The following is a 19,355-nucleotide window of genomic DNA, read 5'->3' on the forward strand; positions in this document are numbered from 1 at the left end:
AATGCTATAGGCAATTAAAAGACTCTTAAATTTCCTTGAAATTAAGTGCTAAATGAAACGTGGTCAGACTGACAAGTCTGCTCTCTTTCTCACTGAGCTTCTCTGTCTTCCTGCAGCCATTCATGCAGAGGGGGAAAAGGTATACATGTCTCTTTTACCAAATCAAGAGTCAATGCATGTAAGCCCTGTGGTGATTTTCCTTAATTATGCTTCAGGCTGATTTGCAAGGTGGATGACACAATGAGGACATGATGTCAGTCAAGTAATATCTCAGCATTTTCCTCGCTGCTAGTTCAGATTTACAGGCACTGTGTCTGTTATTGAGTGAGCATTTTCCTTGTATGAAGTAAGTCAGGAAAAACCACACATGGACTTAATCTTTTAGTGGTTCAGATTTTAAAGGCTTAAAGTCCAGCAACAGACTGTGGGAGCTGACCTCTGGGGAAACTAGGTCATGACCTCCTTGTCTGCAGAGCTGCACTGTGGACAATATACCATCACCTCTAATCTCTTCTGTTTCATAATGCATGGTTAAAGTTATATTCGCGACAGATGGAAAATTACCCATCATTATTTTGTAAATGAATTATTAACATCTTACTTTATCTAATGTTTGTAAACTTAGATCAGGTTGTTGACACACTCGGGACACACTGCTGGTTCCCATGCCCTACTATAATAATCCAGGTTGGTGCAACCTGACAAAGGGGTCAAAGGTCAGCACTCCTGGACAAACTGTTTCCCCTTAGGTTTTCCTCAGGTGACAGAGTTGCAAATAATAGTTAAACTCACAGCACCAGGGAAAGTAATTGTTTATATTCCTACTCCTTTCTTTTAAAAGAAGAGTAATGACACAGGTCCATTAACAATTTATGAAATGATTCTCAGTAAACTAACAACCTTTTGAATGTATCCCTTAGCCCTGAGATGAATTTAACTGGACGTGCCCTGAAGGCATTCATGAATTTGCTGTTATTTATTATGGAGTGATGGCAAGGCAGGTATGGGAGTAGGTAATGTGTTCTTTGGAAGAAGCTGTATATACTGTAAGGTTTATTTAATGCTCATAAATGACAGAATAATCCTTCCTGGTTAATGCAGGGGAAGTTTTTTTTAATATTGTTTGTGTCAATAACATGGATACATATCTTAACAAATCTGCGATTAGGTACGTAGTTTTCATGAACAGAACTAACTAGTACAAGTAAAGCATGCACTACTCTGGGTTTGTCATATATACACAAGTTCATATGAAACCAAAACCAGAACAATCTTTCCTATACAAAATGGCATGTAGGTCATTCCTTGTTATTTCAGTTTCCTTATATCTAAATGATTAAAAAAAAAAAAAATTCCAACAACCTCAAATTAACTTTTTTAAAAGAAAAAGAAAAAAAAATAAGAAATTAGAAGTCATGCTCTCATGTGGTATAATTCATTCAGCTGCATGCAAATGAATGTTTATTTCTAATCTTATTACATAAAAGAATTATAATAATTTAAATTCCCCTGAAAAATACATGTAGTCACACGGGCAAAGTGCTAATGTGCTGCTTTATTTAAAATAAGGTGAAGGGCTACCTGCTAAGAAACGTGTGAGTTTATATCATGTAAATTTGTTTTAGATTCAATGCAAAATAATCACTGGAAAAAAACTTTTAAACACACTTCTTTTAGATCACCTACATTTACCCCCACACGGCTTTCTGTGTGACAAAAACATTGTGCAATTTCCTTCTTTTGTGTGTCGCTTTATGTAGCAGTTATGAGCAAGTCAATGTAAAAAATAAACTAATAATGATAAAAAATGAGATAATTCAATAATACTAAAAAGCTGGTTAAGAATCAGAATGTAATAAGTAACAACAGATAGATTACTTGGTTTGCTAACACAATGAGGCTGAAGAGGTGAAAAAACACACACTGTATAACCATTACCATAACTTTTTTGTGCCTTTTATTCCAGCTTTACCTCTGACTTACTACCTAATTACTATACTGCCTGCTTCTTTATATATTATTTTCTTGTTAGTGCATATCGCAACTATTTATTGTCCTCTTTGCCACATTTTGTTGCACTCTGCAGTGTGCTAAGAGTTTTGTAACTGAAATTCATCAGCAGCTGTGTATGCATGATTGTTGACAGAGAAGCTAGATTGCCAAATTCCAGATAAATTGCATATTGTTCGACTCTGTGACTTTGTTTATGAATTCTAGTTTTAATTAGTATAGGCTATCACTGACACGTGTAGCTTCACTTTACTGTATGTTTTACACTAATTTTGAAACTCCTTTAACAATGCATGAACCCGCTTAGATGTTTAAAATGGATATGATACTTTCGAAACTGTGAAAAGTCTGATGCAGAAGGGGGGAGGGAGGGTATTCAGCAACTGCTCAAAGTGAGAACAAAGAGAACAATTTCAAATTTGAAGTTATCTTGTCCCAAGTTGAAATCTTGTCACAGTCTCCTTGAGAATAAACTGATATTGAGCATAGCTACATATTGAGTCCTAGCCACTATAAATATTACACAGGTTCACTTTCCCCTGCCCAAGCTGGGTCTGAACAGTTCTTTCAGTAAAGAAGTAGCTCAGAAAGGTGTAACACAGCTAAAGAGTGACTTTGCAAAGACACTGTTCTTTTTCATAACGGCAACTTTGTAAGTCATATTTTAATGACTTCAAGTGTTGGAGGCTTGCCTGAATATTTTCTACAGTAACTTGGAAACAGGTTTTCAGCATCCACATTTTTTGGCTATTTAGCTGTCCAAGGTCACTGAAATATCACACGCTGAATCTGTTTTGAGATGATTTTCAGTTTAAATTAGCACGGTCCTCAGCAGTTCTTTTGTTGTTCCACGCTTTACCCAAATCAGGCATCATTTCTGCAGAATGAACCGAAAGCCAAATTATCTTATCTACCTTTCATCTTCCAAATTTTTTCATCTGCATCACATTTTATTTGAGATTAAAGTAGGGCTGTGTCTTTGTGCAGCACTAATTGCCATAGAGCTTCGGTAATTAAAGGACAATAAAGCCTTAGTAGTAATTAGTTTCTCTTGTTTGGTTGCTAGCCCATCAATTGTGCTTCAATAATACTGATCATTAGCATGCGCCTGGGCAGTGAGGGATGCTGGGAAAGGAGCCCTGCACACACAGCACTCCACATTCCATTCCCATGAAGCCATGGCACAGAGCCATGTGGTTAACCCTTTGTGTGCCGGGCCGTGGCAGGACGTGCCTACCAGTGTAGGGCCCTCACTGTTAAATAAAGAGGTTGCACTGCAGCATAATAGACCTGCTGGAATAATGACCGGCTTTTTGAATTTCAGAAGGTTGGGAACATAAGAACTGCAGCAGTGGGCAGATGCTGCTGTCACGGTTTGTGTGAAAACAATTACACCCTTCCTCTGTGTTACATGCGCCCTTATTCACATGCAGGTTCACCTAATGAAAGCCTGTCTGCAGCACTATAAAGACTGATAAAGAGTCCAGATTATCACTGTTTTAATGCAGATGCATCCCAAAAAAGATCAAATTAGGTATCTTTAAAGTGAACAGCATAGCAAGAGGACTGAAGAACATTTCTGTGCAGGCACGGTGTATGGATTGTGCTGTAAACTGTGGCATAGTAATAACGCCAGGCAGCAGAAAATGTGCTCTGTTCTGTACTTTGCCTTGACATGATTGAAAGACAATGGTCCCATGGATAGGCCATTTCAACATCAAATGTGCATGCACATCACAGGGCAAGGGTGTGCTATCCATCACATTCAGTGAGCTGTCAGATACAGCTCTCACAAGCCTAGCTAGTCTCCATACACATTTGCAACTGTGTGGCAATACAAGATTAAACCTCCTTGTACTTATTCCACTCTCAGCACTCCATATCTTATACACCTACAAGGCAGCATCTTTGTAATGCATTGTTGTCTACTTTTTAATGTTTCTGGGTATATTTTTGCAAAACACTATATAGACCCTACATAGATAAACATTTTAATCCCTGTTTCAACACCGAAAACTGTATAAAACTTTAATAAAAAACGAATACAGTAAATCAGAAGATGGGCATACATGTACATTCGTACTGCTTTGGAGGGTGATGGGTCTTTATATAGGCTATAATGGAGGCTATAATGGAGTGATCGCAGCATATATATGTATATATATATATATATATATATATATATATATATATATATATATATATATATATATATATATATATATATATAAAGTTGCTCAAGGAGCTTTACAATGTCTAAAGCAGATGAAAAATGAAAATACACAAAAAACATGATCGAACTACAGAAAGACTGTGCAATCTCCTCCCATCCGCCTTGGCACAATAACCCAAATGGAAGCCTTTATGAAGCTCTGATGGAAGCAGAGTGCGCTTTATAATGCACGTTCGTGCACACTACTACATTTCCAGCTAATCAGAAGCGCGCAGTTGCAGAAAGGAGAGCGGTTGCCAAGGCAGCCACCAATCTCCCCTCCCCCTTCTCCCTCCGTTCCTCTTTCCCGTTTATTATCGGCAGAGGTCGCATGGCAGAGGGAAGTCCAACCACTTCTGTACTGGAACCAATGCAAGAATATGCACCTCCATAACAAAGCCTGTATGGAGTCCTGAGAGCGGCGGGACAGGACAGGCTGCAGGTTTGCGGGCTGCTGTTCAGCTTTTAGAAATACCCAGTAAGACAGGATCTAAGTTGGATGTTTGCATTGTTTTGCCAGCACGTGTGTTATCGGTGAATTTGTACTCTCGCTTTTGAGTGAGTGACTGAGTGAGTGAGTGAGTGTTTCGCATCCCGGCGCGGGGCTCTGAGGAGGACTGCGCATCACTTAGAGTTGGTGCCGAAGTTCGGCCGCGAACGGATAGGAGGGAAGAGTGCGCCGAGTAAAACTCCCTCACTTCTTTTCGTCTCTCCCGCTTTGGCGCTGTGTTTGCCAGGACAATAGTACGTCAAAGACGCTGAAAGTGATTTCATGCCTTCAGTCTCGCACAGTCTGAGATGGACGTGAGATTTTATCCTGCGCCCCCGGCAAATGTGGGTTCATGCTCCCTACCGACTGATCCAAGTTGCCTGAGCTCGTTGGACTATTATCACACGAACAAGGTAAATAACTATTTGTGTAGTCTCGTGCACTGAAACGATGTCTCACCTGTCTGTCTGCACGTTCACGCAATAAAAATGCGTGTTTTGGAGGCGTTTTATACAGAGGCGCCCACTTGCTCCGAACGCACCTGGGTCAGGGTGCACTGGTTTTAATCTAGTGCGGAGCAAGACTGTCACAATTTATATTACTTACTTTAGAGTTAAACTTGTAATCTTTTCTGTTTTCGTGGTTTTCTTTTATGTGCGGCACAACTTTTCTTTTTTCTTTTGCAAGCATGTTTATTATGTTGTTTTCTCGGTGAAACTGCAGTTGAATTTTGCGCAAAGCTAACATTAAGTGTCCCACCCGATGTGGAATACCAGGGACTGTATAGAATCCATACTGCCCCGCTCTGCTCTCTGAATCCAACATTATCTTCCCTCTCAATGATTTCTTATGGCTTACATGGTTTTTCCGCTGGGAGTTCAGCGATTAAATGGATCCGTGCCAGTAATGTACCGTTAATTACTTTGCAACGAGAAACCACAGTCTGGCTTGTACAAGTATCCCTCTTCTCTCCTTCAGTTTTGACACCCGCGCCTTTAGCCTTGTGAACTGCACTGACCCGAGTGAGGGAGCAGGTGGCATTTAAAACAACATTATGAATATTTTGCTGTTTGACATTTTCCAAAACTACGAAGCAGAGAAATAAATCAGCCCATGAAAGAAAGACTTAGCAGTGTAAAAACAACAACAAAAAAAAGACTAAACAAAAAAACAAACAAATCCAGAAGCTGGAAAAACACTAGAACTCCAAATGTATTCAACTGAAAAGCTGCCATGAGAGATAAAAACACCACAAAGGAAGAAGAGATTACAGGTGACGTACTAATAAGTACCGCAAAGTGAACATATGGCCCGTGGAAGTACTAGCAAAACAATTTTTAAACTGCCTAATTTACAGCTTCCGCTAGTGTTAACAGCATCTCAGTCATCTGCAATCACTGAATAAGAGTTTGTTGTTTTCACTCACCGTGCTTGGAATATTACAAATCACCAGGCTCAGGATGCTGACTTGCTGCTGTATACTTCTTATAAGGCAACGGTGCTTTGGAGCTCTTTGGCTTTCTCAAATAAAACACGGCTTTCAGGTATGACAATGAGGGAAATCATGCAAAAGACAGTTGGGGATGTTTTACTTTCACTGTGTGGGCAATGGAAAATCTTTGTAACTAACAGGGACATTCCAGTAATCAAGTGTAGATACATAGATACAAAAAATAAACAAAAAAAGCACAACAGTAATCTTTGTTAAGGTTTGATCACACAACGCCCAAGTGTCAAAGACAGATAAAGCAAACTGGACTTGGTTTTTATAAGCGCCTCCCATTTGATCACAAATAAGGTCCATATAAAGCTTTTATCGATACACCTGTGACACAAAAATGGGCCCATATAACTGTCTCCTCTGCACAGGCTATCTTTTTTTGTAGGTCAAATGAATTGGGATCATCCACCATGCGGATAATCCTAAGAATATGCTGATATCCAGGCACTGCATGAATCTCGGAAACAAAGCCAGGAGATATTAAACGATATAAAGAGCTTTCGCAGAGGAGAAACCAACTATTGTCACTTAGACATAAAGTGTGGTGGCCCTTGAAAATACAAGTGTTCATTTGAATTATTGAAATCCCCCTCACTGCCTTTACTTGGGTTTCTTTCCACCAGGGGAGGAATAATTTGTTATCATCACATGTGTAACACTAACTACCTTCACTAGCAATGCAAATGAGGCAGGCCCCAGCAGGGATCATTTGGTGTCCTGTTGACACAGTGCACAAGGTCAAGTTCCTTTCCTCAAGCACTTGTCAAAGCGACTGCGGCATAAAACAGACATCAGATTTGTTGTGTAGGTACTTTATCTACAGATCACATCTGCCTGCTGCTAACCATCTCTGACAAAAATTGGTTGGCCAGTTTCAAATCCCATCCCGTGTCTCTTTCTTAAGCTACGCACAGAGCCAAAAAAAAAGGCTAATCATAGCATTGAGGTCAATTGTTTTGAAGGGCTTACTTTGCATATTCACGCGGGTATTTTGGTTTGTAGTTGAATTTGTTGGTGGATTTGTTGGCTTTCAGTTTAGCTCAAATATATTCAGTTGGGATTATTATTATTGGAAAAGATTCAAAATAATTTGAATAAAAAGAAACACCAGATGCGATTTAGCATTATTTTTCTATGGCTGCTTTTTTTCCCCCTTTTTTTTTAAAAGCAATTTACAGTCTGAGAAAACATTTCTCCTTTTATCGCTGTGAAATTAATGGTGTTAATCTGAGTCACGCACGAGTTTAATTGGATAAAATGAGCATGTGTTTGTATTTTAGCTGTTTATTTGCAAACCTCTTTTTTTGTGTGCTGCTGTTGCTGCTGACTCAATTTGGATACTGTGTGCGGACACAAGCTGAGTTTGAGTAATTAGCAACTTTCTGTGACTTCCAGGGCACACGTGCTCCTGTCATGCTTTCGACCTTTGTGATGTTGCTCATTTGGAGCCGTCGTTGGTTTCATTCATGTTTCGGTGCATGTTCTAGGTCAGGTGTTTCTTAGTCTTTCTGTAACATCTTCCAATATGACAGTGCATAAATCACTTCTGTTAAATTGGCGGTGTTGTCCGCATTTTGCAGGTAGGAAAAGTTTTCCAAGGTTTTGGAGCAGTGGTTTGTCTTTAGTTATCCATTAAAAACCATGAATCATCTGCTAACCAAATCAGTTTGTGGTAAGGCTGTGTTTACTGATCCATTGTTCAGTGGAAAAAACACAGAGGGTATAAAAGCAAAAAAAATGCACCGAGAAGGTACTTTAAGTGCAGATTGAGGTGATTCACAAAGGTCTATAAATAACCTTGAAGATATCTAGCTCAGTACTTTCAATACTCCCTTTATTTCACTGTGAGAGTCTGTGTTATTACTGGGGTGAACTCCCACAGCCAGGGAGAAATCACACAAAATAATACCATTACAAAAGCTTTGTGCTCTGATGGTGATATGAAACTGTACCGTGTTTTTAATGCTGTCAGCTTCCTGACAGACTGCACGGCACAGACATTACTCATATATGCTGTGCACAAATTTGCAGTGTAGTAAGCACCGAAAGTAAACAGATACATCTTGTCGTATACAACATGTCCAACTGTAATTGTACTGCGGCTATTCGTTTGTCCAGCACTTTTGGTTTGCTCTGTGAAATGGGAACACAGTGTCTGCTCCTTTATTTGAATACCTTAATCAAACATTGCTGACTGCTGCTGCTTCTGCTGCCGCTGCTGCTGCTGTAGCTGGAGTGAGGTGCTGCCTACAATATAGCAATAGAGTGCAGAGATAGTAAGGCCTGTGTTTATACACTCAGGCCCCACCCAGCTCATATATCCTCCCAACAACTGATATCTGGTTAGATAGAGCAGAACTGAAGAGCAGGCTTTGTTAGTTGGTGGTCTCCCCTGCCTCAGATAAGCTGGGGAATGATGCGCTCCATTTGAATGCCTTATCTCAGTTTTATTTTTTATTATAGGACTACCTTGTCTGTGCTGTGCAAAGGTTTGATTACTTTGCATTAACATAGTCAGCGAGCTTCCATCAACTGATCATCCTCAACTGAAACAAGCTCTTGAATAAACACTGTTCATGAATTTACGGTTCATTTTGCCTCAATCTACTGGGGGCTATTTTTAATAACTTAAGTACTTAAAGATGGCTGACAAATTAGCCAATGCGTGTAATGCTGGCTGTAGTGCCTGCTCATGTTGAGCAGTGTTTTCACTGTTGTAATAAACTCTGTGGTATGTGACAGAGAGGCAGAAAGGGAGAATCAAAGGATGAGCGTGAGTCAAATGGGTTGAAGTAATCAGTGGCCCAGTGTGGGGACACTGTGAGTGTGTGTGTGTGTGTGTGTGCCCGTGCATGCTAACTCGGGGCCATTCAAGCGTTTTGCTGACTACAGAATCACAATCACAATTGCTTTCATAGCCCTGTGCAGAGGAAGGCCATGCATACCACAGTAAGGGCCGGTGACACACAGCGAACAGGGGCAGAGCAAAAACAGCTACTAAATCATATTCTCCCTGCCCCGACACACAGAGGAGGTTTTAATAGGGATTCCAACCATCTGAAATCATTTCAATAAAACTGGAATTGGCTCTGACAGTGGCTGAGTCACAGGACCCAGAGTATGGCACAGATATTTCTTGCCATATGATCTTTTTGTTTCATAAGCGACTTTGCTGGACAAGTCTTCTTCCCAAATAAACGCAAGATGCCTGCATTGGTTGTTTTCTGCTTTTTTTGCCAGCTGTGTTTTGGATGGATTTTGACAGATTAAGGAAATGAGACACACGATGATACACGGCTTTAAAATGCCGCGTGTTTCTTGGTTTGGCCCTTAAAATGTAGTCGTTGTGTTTGATCTAGGTTATGAGTGTCACAGTATGATTGTGTGAGTGGTGAGGGTGGGGGTGGGGGGGTTCCCTGTGCTAATTATTGGCAATGGCAGCACTAAGCTACTTTCTCGTTGGTGGGCACCAGTGCATCCCCCTCAGCGTCTGTTACAATAATTAAGACCAGCCGCCCCGCTGCAGTGTGCTTACATTTGTCTGCCCGGGCCTTCCCATGGGGCAATGCGATGGCATTCTTATTCTTATTCTTATGGCAGAAGAAGGAGAAAGAAAAAGAAACAGAGCCAGCACCTGCTGCAGAGTAGGCCCCTGGGTGTTTAGTTAAATGTTGATTATGTTTGTTAATGGCTGAAAACACATTTAGAAGATGCGTAGGGTGGGGGAGTGCTCTATTTGTCTATCTGTATTGGTGACAGAGTTCATTGTGGGTTTATATTTAATAAACTTGCAGCTGTTTCAGCTGGAAAAGCTACACTGAAAAAAATGTAAAGGAGTGCAAAAATGTCCCTTGAAATGATTAAAGACTTACGTATTTAATCAGTTAAGTCGTGCATCCAGAAAACAATCCCTCTGTTCTCTGGTTGTGTGAAAAAGGACTTGTCTTCCTTCTTTTACGTCACTGTAAATGTGACGTTGTGTAAATGTTGCTTTTTGACTTTGGCTGACTGTGGCGTGGGTCTCTCACTAATCACAGGGTTGGCAGTTCAATTTCCCGCTCCTCCTGTCTTTATATCTTTGTGTTTTGGGGCAAGACAGTTAAATCTTTGTTGTTCCCCGTGTTCTCGCCAAGACGTAATTGGCTGAAATAATGAATTAATAGCTTGATTAACCACAATTTAAAGCTCGTGTGTATTTACTTAATCATTGCATGTAAGTGCATATGTAAATACTCTACATATTTACTGTGTGTATCTAATGTACAGATCTACAGTCTTGGATACATTTACTGTTAATATGTACGGTCATATAAACAAAATGTACATTATGTGATTTATGTATGTACTGTGCTGTATGTGCTCTGCCTATGTATGCATGGAGGAGGCTGAAAGCTGGACAAACACTCTCAGTTGTCTCAGCTTCCTGAGGTATGTCCTGTGCAAACACCATAGGCCATGATATAAGTGCCTTGCCAGGGGTTTAAGGCTCTTTCCCTCCCTTGTTTTGACTCAGTATTCTTTACAAATATTACCAGCCTGGCGTCAGTACCATGATCTTATTGTGGTCTGAAGGGAGAGTGTCCAAACTCAGATTACCTCAGATTATTGTACATGCAGACTGAAATGATCAGAAACTCTCTAAAGTAAAGCTTGAATTTTGAGATATTTCGACCTCAATGCGGGGCTCATCTGTGTGGATTTATCTCACTCATGGGAGGAAAAATAATCTGTAAGAATGTTTGTTCTTCCAGGGTTGCCATTCACTAGCAGATCTTTGGCTTGCATAATTTGAGCGACTGTTGTCTTTCCTGAATTCACTGGCATGCAGTCATTTGGACTGTTAGAGGTTTCCACTTGAGGAAGACCGGGTTGATAAACCCATGTGATCATGTCTTTACTTTCTTTCCTCTTTTCCCCCCGACTGTGACTACTTCTTCTTGTCCCTTGTCTGTCAGAAGCATGTGTTTATTATGTGTGACATATTTAGCAGGCAGATATAATTGCCTGTGCAAGGCTGTAATCGTCTGCGTCCAATTCAGTAAGCAGACCATAGAGCCACCGAGGTAATCAAACTGTGGCTCATTCTTCCTCTTCAAGAGCTAATGATGAGCTCCACGATCGTTTACAATGGACAGAAAACGAAGCACAACAGAAAGTACAGAGGTAATAGTTTTTTAGTGGCTTTTTTTCCAGCGCTTTTCGTTTAGGTAATGGGATGGGATTTTCCTAAAATAGAGAAAAAGGGAAAAGTTGCTATAGAGTGATGGAAAAAGAAATGGCTAGAGATAGACGTTTAAGAAATAAGAGGGTAGGCAGATCAGAGGAAGCTTGTGGATTGTGAAAAGGGAGGGAAGGCTAAAGAAAGAGGCCCTGTCTTTGTGTTGTCGACCTATTTAGTCTCATGCTGGCCGTGAGCCATGCTGATGAGTGATGTCGCTAAGAAAAACAAACAGAGGATAGAAAAGTAGGATTTTGGAAATTATGACATATGGTCAGTGGTGTTGCTGCTATTGGGGACTGTCTGCATGTTTGCTAGGCTTCAGCAACCTCATAGCAGCTCAGCAAACTTGTTAACACACAGGAAAGGGAAACTTGAGCGGATCTTTTTATAGAATTGTTAATAACACAGTAGACAGTAGTGAAAAACCATAGCCTAAAGCAGCACTTACTGGCACAACCCACGTGAACCAAGCAAGAATATGTGTATGCATATGCCTGCATGCTTTTATGTACATTGCTGGTGGAACATGTAGTCAGGGTTTTTCACATGCAAGTAAAGAATTCAACATTTTGCCCAAAAGTAGCAGGGGTAGTGTACCTTGTACTTAAACTACATAAACTTAACCTCATTTTGCACTGAATGCTAGCCAGTCAATGTTATCTTATCTTATTATCAGATCATTACTAGTGAAATACAAGCAGGGTCAGCACAGTGGCGCAGTGGTAAGCACTGTGGCCTCACAGCATGAAGGTGCTGGGTTTGAATACACTGTCCTGCTGTGGTCTTTCTGTTTCAAGTTTGCATATGCTCTCTGTACGTGCACGAGTTCTCTCCAGGTGTTTCGGCTTCCTCCCGCAGTCCAGAGACATGCATGCTGGTGTAAATGTGAGTGTGCTAGCCGTGTGATAGACTGGTGACCCATACAGGGTGAACCCCGCCTCGCCGTCTATGGCAGCTGGGAAAGGGATTTAAGTGTTGTTGGCTCAGAGGGTGCGCTAATTTTAACCACTTTATATATTCTTGGGTAGTTTGATGCCTAAGAGTATATAATTTTTTTTTAACTCATAAAGCTACTTCCTTTAAAGTTAAAACGAAAAAGCCAGTTCACGTATTGAAAACCAAGTTTAAAGGCCTACAAGGGATGGTGTAATAGTTTTACACTAATGATGGGGAATTTGATGATTTAAATTGTGGGTCAACCTAAATGTTAATAAAAACCTCTTTGCCCTATGCTTTTCTTAATGAAATGCCTTCCTTCATTATTTTGTTTTGTAATTTTGTGAGTATTGTATTTTAGTGTCTTGCATCTAACACAATAAATAAGTGTTTTTCTTTGGGTCAAGGACCTTTTAGCTCTAATTGATTTCTTTTTTTAAACCCTGAGATATCACGTGCCTTGGTTGGGCTTTTGCACTTTAATATATTTGTTGCTGCACTTAAAAAGCAACAAGTGCAGTGTGGTTACAAACTTTGCAAAGCGAGTGTCACAACGAGAAACAAGTGTTTGTGGCAGCGGGGCAGGAAAAGCAAGTGAAACTGAGAGATGGTCATGTTTTATTAAGCCTGATAATGCAGCCTAATCTGTGGCTTGGGTTACACATTGCTTTGTGGGTAATTAGAGATCATGTCGTATGCCTGGCCTGCTGAATAATTGCACTCCGCCCTAATCCCCTCCTATCCGCCTTTCACCCGGCACCTCGCTGCTTCTCTCCCTTCATTCTCTCCCTTCATTCTCTCCCTCACGCTCCTAAAATCCTACATGCTTCCATAAGAGCTGCCGTCTTGTCAAGGAAATGCACAAATAAGCAAACATAACAGCCATATTTCAGGTAGCTAGTCATCCGAAAGTTACCTTGCTGTAAGAGACTTGAAAATGTGCTTATGTGCTTAGAATTCAATAGGAGGAAGTCAACAGTAGAGCACTTTGTGGTTTGCTTTGTGGAACTTGTTAGATGAATGACTAATGCCTCCTGGCAAGTGCCCCAGGTTTACTATTACCAAAACAATGGCACTTGATACAGAGCACCGTAGCCCTGGTTTTCATGCAGACAGGAGCTGCTGTTTTCTTTTGAATCCTAAATGCAGAATGCTCATTCATGCAACATCCCTTGAACACAGAGACGCACACCAAGGAAATTCTCAACGGACACGGTGGCTTGTTGGAAAAAAATCCCACAAATTTCTTTTCACGTGTTGTCCCCAGTTTTCTCATTGTTAAAAACTCAGAAGTGTTTTCCCCCCACTATCTAGATCTATTGCCATTTCTAGAACTGAAACAGTGTTTTGATATGCGCACAGTTAAATAATTGCTGGTCTTACACAGAGCTTGACAGAGCCGTCATTAAACGCTGTACATATTTCAGGTAGAAAGTCGCGGATTCTGTTATTGGTATAGATCAAAAGCATCTACTGCCCCCACCGTACACTCAAGAAACCGTACAGGGGTAAAGACAGGAAGAACTGCAGCTTTAAACTATAAACTCTGAGATGAATTCATACAGTGTTTCCCCTGCAATATTTTTTTTCACGCCTTGTGGTTTGAGCTCAAAATCCCCATTACATTTAAGAATACATGAAAGTAACAAAATAAAACCCTCTGTATAGAAACTAAATGCATTTATCGCCTCTGTATCTCAGACACTTCGCAAAACCTCATCCTACAGTATGCGCTCAATGAGTGACTAAAGAAAGTGTGCTAAAAACTCGTCAAATCTTTTCGCTGTGAGTAGAAATGACAGTATAATCACCCCCAAATAAGTCACAGTACTTTAGTAATGTGTGGTTACCCACATGTGTTGCACTCGAGTTATTAATATGCACAGCCACAATAGGAGGGCTCACTAATAATCATTTATCCAGGTCAGGCCAGTCCATTCACACACACACAGACGCTGGGGTGTCAAATACTGCTGTTTTGTCACAGCTTTCTGCATCTCACAGATATACACAAGGTGTTAGTGTTCTGATGCACCGGGTTACTTCCAGCTTTTCAGGACCCTTGGCATCACATTCAAGACACTGTTTAGGCTTAAGCTTAAATTTTCAAACACCAGGGTTAACGTTGCATACTTTAACTGAAACCACAGTCTCTTTGCAAAGCCCAAGCAAGTACTTTTAATGCCTAAACCCTACCCGCGAGTGAAAGCAAAAGAAAAAAAAATCTAGTGAAAACAAAGCGAAAGAACGCGTAAATGCAAATCGGAGAAACTGAGAAACCAACACTTTACAACAGGACCGCAATCTCCCTGCAGTCCAGTGTGTCAAGACACGTTGAAGGACACGTTATTCAATTCAATTTATATTGTGCCAAAGCACGATAAAACCGTACCAATTAGATGACCCCCTTTGAGCAAGCATTTGGTGACACTGGGAATGGAAACCTCCCTTTTAACAGGAAGAAACCTCCGGCATTCGAGGGGAAGGAGACGGGACAAAAGACAAAGTCTGGAAGAGAGAAAGAGATTTACGATAACTAATTAAATGCAAAGTGATTTATAAACACAAAGTGATTGAAAAGAGGTGAATGAAGACGAAATGCTATTTAACTGTGAAATTAAGTAAACATGAGATACATTGAATCTAGACTTTTGAGCCAGGGGTCAAACCAAAGCACGTTTGTGTCTGAAAGAATTTTGACCTTGACTTTAGACTCAGTTACAGGATCATTTAGATATTCCCTGACTATACAAACATCCATTTTAAATCGTTGTAATTTTCTAACCTGTGCTATGGGCGAAGTTAGAGATTGTATTGGTTTTCAGTCTTGCTGGAGTTTTAACGTCAATATACCCCGTGCTAGTGATAATTCTTTAATATTTTTAGTATCCTCCCACGAGCCTCAAAGCATCAGATTATTCTTCTGTTTGTCAGTATTATTTATTTAAAGGCTAACATGGTGTTTGATGCCTAAAGTGTGGGATCGTGATGCCAGTCTCACAGAATCATTTGATACATTTTGGATGAAACTGTTCATAAAGACTGCCAATATGGGCAATGATTAGGAATGGATAAGTTCCAAAATTAAGACACTTAAGGCCAAGTTGATACCAGGACCACACGCAGATACATGCACGGGGTCAGATAGACTCGTACTTGCTCACTTTTTCTTCTGAAGCCCCACCATGTGCATGCTCGTGGACACACACACACGCACGTTTCCCACATAGCTTCAAGGCATTTCATTTCCTCTCCTCCTGAGACAACATCACAATATAATGGGACATGGTGTCACATGACAAGAGCAAGTACATGTAGCGATCAAATCGCTCTTTCAGTCTCACTATAGCTTGAAGGGCAGAACGGTCAGTCGTTACATAAACTAGGGTTGGTTCAATTACAGAAAAATGTGCTTTGTGTCCTTGTCATAAGGAGAGTGATGAAGCACATTAAAAAAAATCCCAGTTTATTGTTGATGTTCCTTCATGGCTTTGGAAAAATATCTCACTTTCTATATTCACATCCACAGAAACATACAGTATGGAGACACACATATTTAATTTAGGTTTGCCTGCACTACTGAAGTGTCTGCATGGAAACACACCTGCACTGCTACTTTAAAGAGTGACCAGCTGATATTCAGTGTATAAGGAATATGTGCACAAATGGTAATTCCCGTCAGTGAGTAAAGCTTTCCATCCAGAGGAAAGGACAAACTAATACTCAAGAGTGAAATACCAAATGTCCTATATAAGGAAATGAGTGCCTAGAGAAATATAAACTCACCGACATTTGACCTTTTCCCTCCCTTATGAGGCATCCCAAGAAATAATCAAAGACTATCGGGGTTGTGCATTTTCTATGTAGTTTGTAATTTTTCAGTGCTTAACTCACATCATGCTAAACTAAAGTAAGTCTCAAATTGTAGCAAAACAAAAAAGTGTCTTTATTCCGTTAAGCTCACAATCATCTCTTCTGTCTCTGGATGATTGTCCTTTCTTTTTCCTCTCAGGTGTATAGCAGAAGTTCATTCTTCACTTATTCAACCTTGTTGTGGCTGACAGTTGCTCCAGGTATTCACTGTGTGCTGCCATCTCACAGTTTTCAGACACACCGGTAATTAAGTCATCTTGAAGCCTTGAGAGTGCGACTATGGCGTACTGAGCTGAGACCAATCTGCCACTAATTGTCCCGAGTTTTAATTTCTAATGGAATAAAGGCCAGAGGGAATGACGCTTAACGAGACGCAGTTAATGTGTGCGCGCGCGTGTGTGTGTGTGTGACTGTGCGCTCTGTTTACTGTAACTGCTATTGCTCTAGTAAATAGAGGAACAAGAGTGAGAAAAGCAAGATGTTTCCTTTTGATTTTGTTGTCTCATTTTGTTGTTTATTCTACATAGCCCTCAGGATATCACTGTCAGTTCTGTGCTTTTACGTTTGCATGTGAGGAATGCTAAATGTGACATTATTGAGTGTGCTTTCACAGCAGAGGCTAAGATAGCCGCACAAGTTGAGGAGCGCCCTTCTTAGTAGCTGTAACAGTGGAGACCCCTTTAAAAGTGAGAAATGCTTTCTTGCCTTGGCATTCAAGTTATTGCTCAGAAAGCATGGGTGTGCATTGGAACTGGAAAGGTTGTTTACATAGCCTTGGGAGTGTTTGTGTCATGATTTAGATTCCAGGCATTTCAACATCCAAATAAATCAGTTTAGCCTTCTGAGGACGAGTAAACCTCCAAAAGAAGAAATGGGCCAGCTGTGTTTAAAACCTGTTAGGTGGGTTTATCTCTAAAGCGATCTTCTTTTCAGTTACAGGTGGAGGAAGTACCAGAACACTTGGTGATAAAGATATTCTATCTTTTATTTACAACTTAAGATTGCGTTTACCACATTTCTATGTTTGTTCTATTTTAAATATGTTTCATATGGACGTTTATCCATTATATCCATGATTCTGATGACAGCACATGCCTCCAAATACAAAAACAGCCGTCATGTCCTGTCAGATTTTACACAAGTGAAAAGTCTGTCACCAACAACATCCAAAAATATACATCAGATCTGGCCCGAGGATGCATGCCTACATGATTATTTCATTTTCAAACACTTTGGTGACTTCACAGTAATTTTTCTACCTTATCGCTTTTTAGTGGGGTTTGCTTTTGCAACTGACTCAAGGCCCTTCCTCTTATTGTTTCAATATGTCTGAGCATTGTTTGAATGAGGTCAAGCATTACCGATCTGGCCTGGGGCCAGCTTGACTTCAGCTGATTTAATTGAATCTACGACATGAGTCAAACTCAAACAAGCAGAGACTGCTTTGCCATGACAGCCTCATTACTCCACATTAAGAAGTCATTTCACAATGCATTGTGACTTTGGGCTTTGACAAATGGTGAAAAGGGATGAAATCAAATAAGTGAGTACATTTTGGAGGACTACTCTTGAAAAGCTCTGGCTGGAAATACGCCAGTACTGTACATATATTAGGAGAGAGCGCCCCAAAAAAGAGTCTCTCTGCTGTTTTGTATAAGTTAATGTGAATGCCTTCTGGGTTAAAGTGTTCCCATGTTTGCCATCTGCAGTAATGGAATGACATTCAATGCCATTTTCCCTCTTAAATGGAATTTTTGTCAAAGCGTTATGAATTCAACCTGCCTTGTCACTCAAGCCGCAGACATTGCTGAGAGGGGAGAAAATATGCGAATGAAACCTTTCACTGCAGATTTTACTGTTAGCTGTGAGCAGACCAAATAATGACGCCTTTATCACGTCTACGGCACAACAAACAAAGAAAGCTTTCTTGTGACATACCAGAAGATATGATATCAGGCAGTATAATGACATACATTATGTATATAACGCATACACAACATTCATAGCATCTCTGCAGTGTACTACTTACATTTCTGCATTTCATCAGCTCGAACCTCGACTAAATTTCTCAATTAAGCATGCATTCTTTGAGAGCAATTGGCAGCTTGGCTAAAGCTTGTAGGGGGGGAAAAAAGAAAAAAAAGAAAAACATAGAGCAAGCTCAACATGCCAGGGCCTCCCTTCACAATAGGGAAGGAAATGTTGAGACTGCAAGGGCTGTGGAGTGGAGATATGGCAGTGTTTGCTTAGGGCTAGGTATCGGGCACAAAAACAAACATGGCTGCCCTTAATGAGTCTGTTTGCCTGCCAAAGGTAAAGACAGCTGTTGTCTCTTGCCACAATGGAACAGACCACAGTCCCACGGAGCACAGAGGAACACGCCGCGTCCCCATAGTAACACTCACCTTATGTTTACTCAAAAGTCAACTTATGAAGTCTTCTTTACAGATAAATAGTGAGTAAAATGTAAATGATGAGCCCATACGGCACTTTCATGAGGTCTGGCTGTGAAATGGAATGGTCTATTAAGTCATTAGGGCGGTAAAAGCGAATTTGCTTGTGGGAGTGTGAAACGGCTGTGCAGAGAGTTTAGGCTCGTTATAGCTCACAGTAGTAACGAGTGAGAGTTGGGAAAGTGTGACTTTCATTGTTTAATAAAGCAGAGCACATGTTATTGGGCTGTTGAAAAGAGCCATGCTTTTTTTAGTTTTTTTTGCATCTGTCTTTCAGGACTAGAGAAAATCTCTCAAAAATCTCTTCTGGTGTCAAGTGGCTTCTCAAAAAGACGCTAATGCAGGGATATAGGCAAAGTGGGGCATACTGAAACCTCAAAAAGCACTTTTCTCCCCTGTGAAAAAAATTTATACATTCTCGCTGTACCTGTCTAACTAAATCAGCACCGACAGCTTGCTGTACTCCAGGGCTAATTTTAGAATTAAGAACATGAGTGAGATGACTGCACAAGCATTTTGTTAAGAAAAGAGAAGCCACTGTGAACATTAAAGTTCCAACCGTCAATTGCATCACAGCTTCTGTTGAACCAAAGCCCTTCCAGCCCCCCACCACCACCACTTTCCTGGCATTGTTTGCTGTGAATGTTTTAGTCGCTGAT

The 19,355-nt window shown here is 40.5% G+C and overlaps 1 protein-coding gene across 6 annotated transcripts in view; it reads left to right on the forward strand.

The window, feature by feature from the left end:
• Positions 1-4,459: 4,459 nt before the first annotated feature.
• The window catches only part of LOC120743879 (TOX high mobility group box family member 2-like), an 81,826-nt gene continuing 66,930 nt past the window's right edge, over positions 4,460-19,355 (forward strand). For 4 of the 6 annotated variants that reach the window (XM_040047850.1, XM_040047851.1, XM_040047852.1 and 1 more), the window contains exon 1: positions 4,460-5,125. In XM_040047850.1, coding sequence (XP_039903784.1) covers positions 5,021-5,125 — 105 coding nt within the window. In that variant the 5' untranslated portion in view covers positions 4,460-5,020. The remainder of the gene's footprint in view (positions 5,126-19,355) is intronic. The other 2 variants (XM_040047855.1, XM_040047854.1) reach the window with 2 other exon arrangements.

This window comes from Simochromis diagramma, unplaced genomic scaffold, assembly GCF_900408965.1.
Source record: "Simochromis diagramma unplaced genomic scaffold, fSimDia1.1 OVJJ01000387.1, whole genome shotgun sequence".
Taxonomy (NCBI): Eukaryota; Metazoa; Chordata; class Actinopteri; order Cichliformes; family Cichlidae; genus Simochromis; species Simochromis diagramma.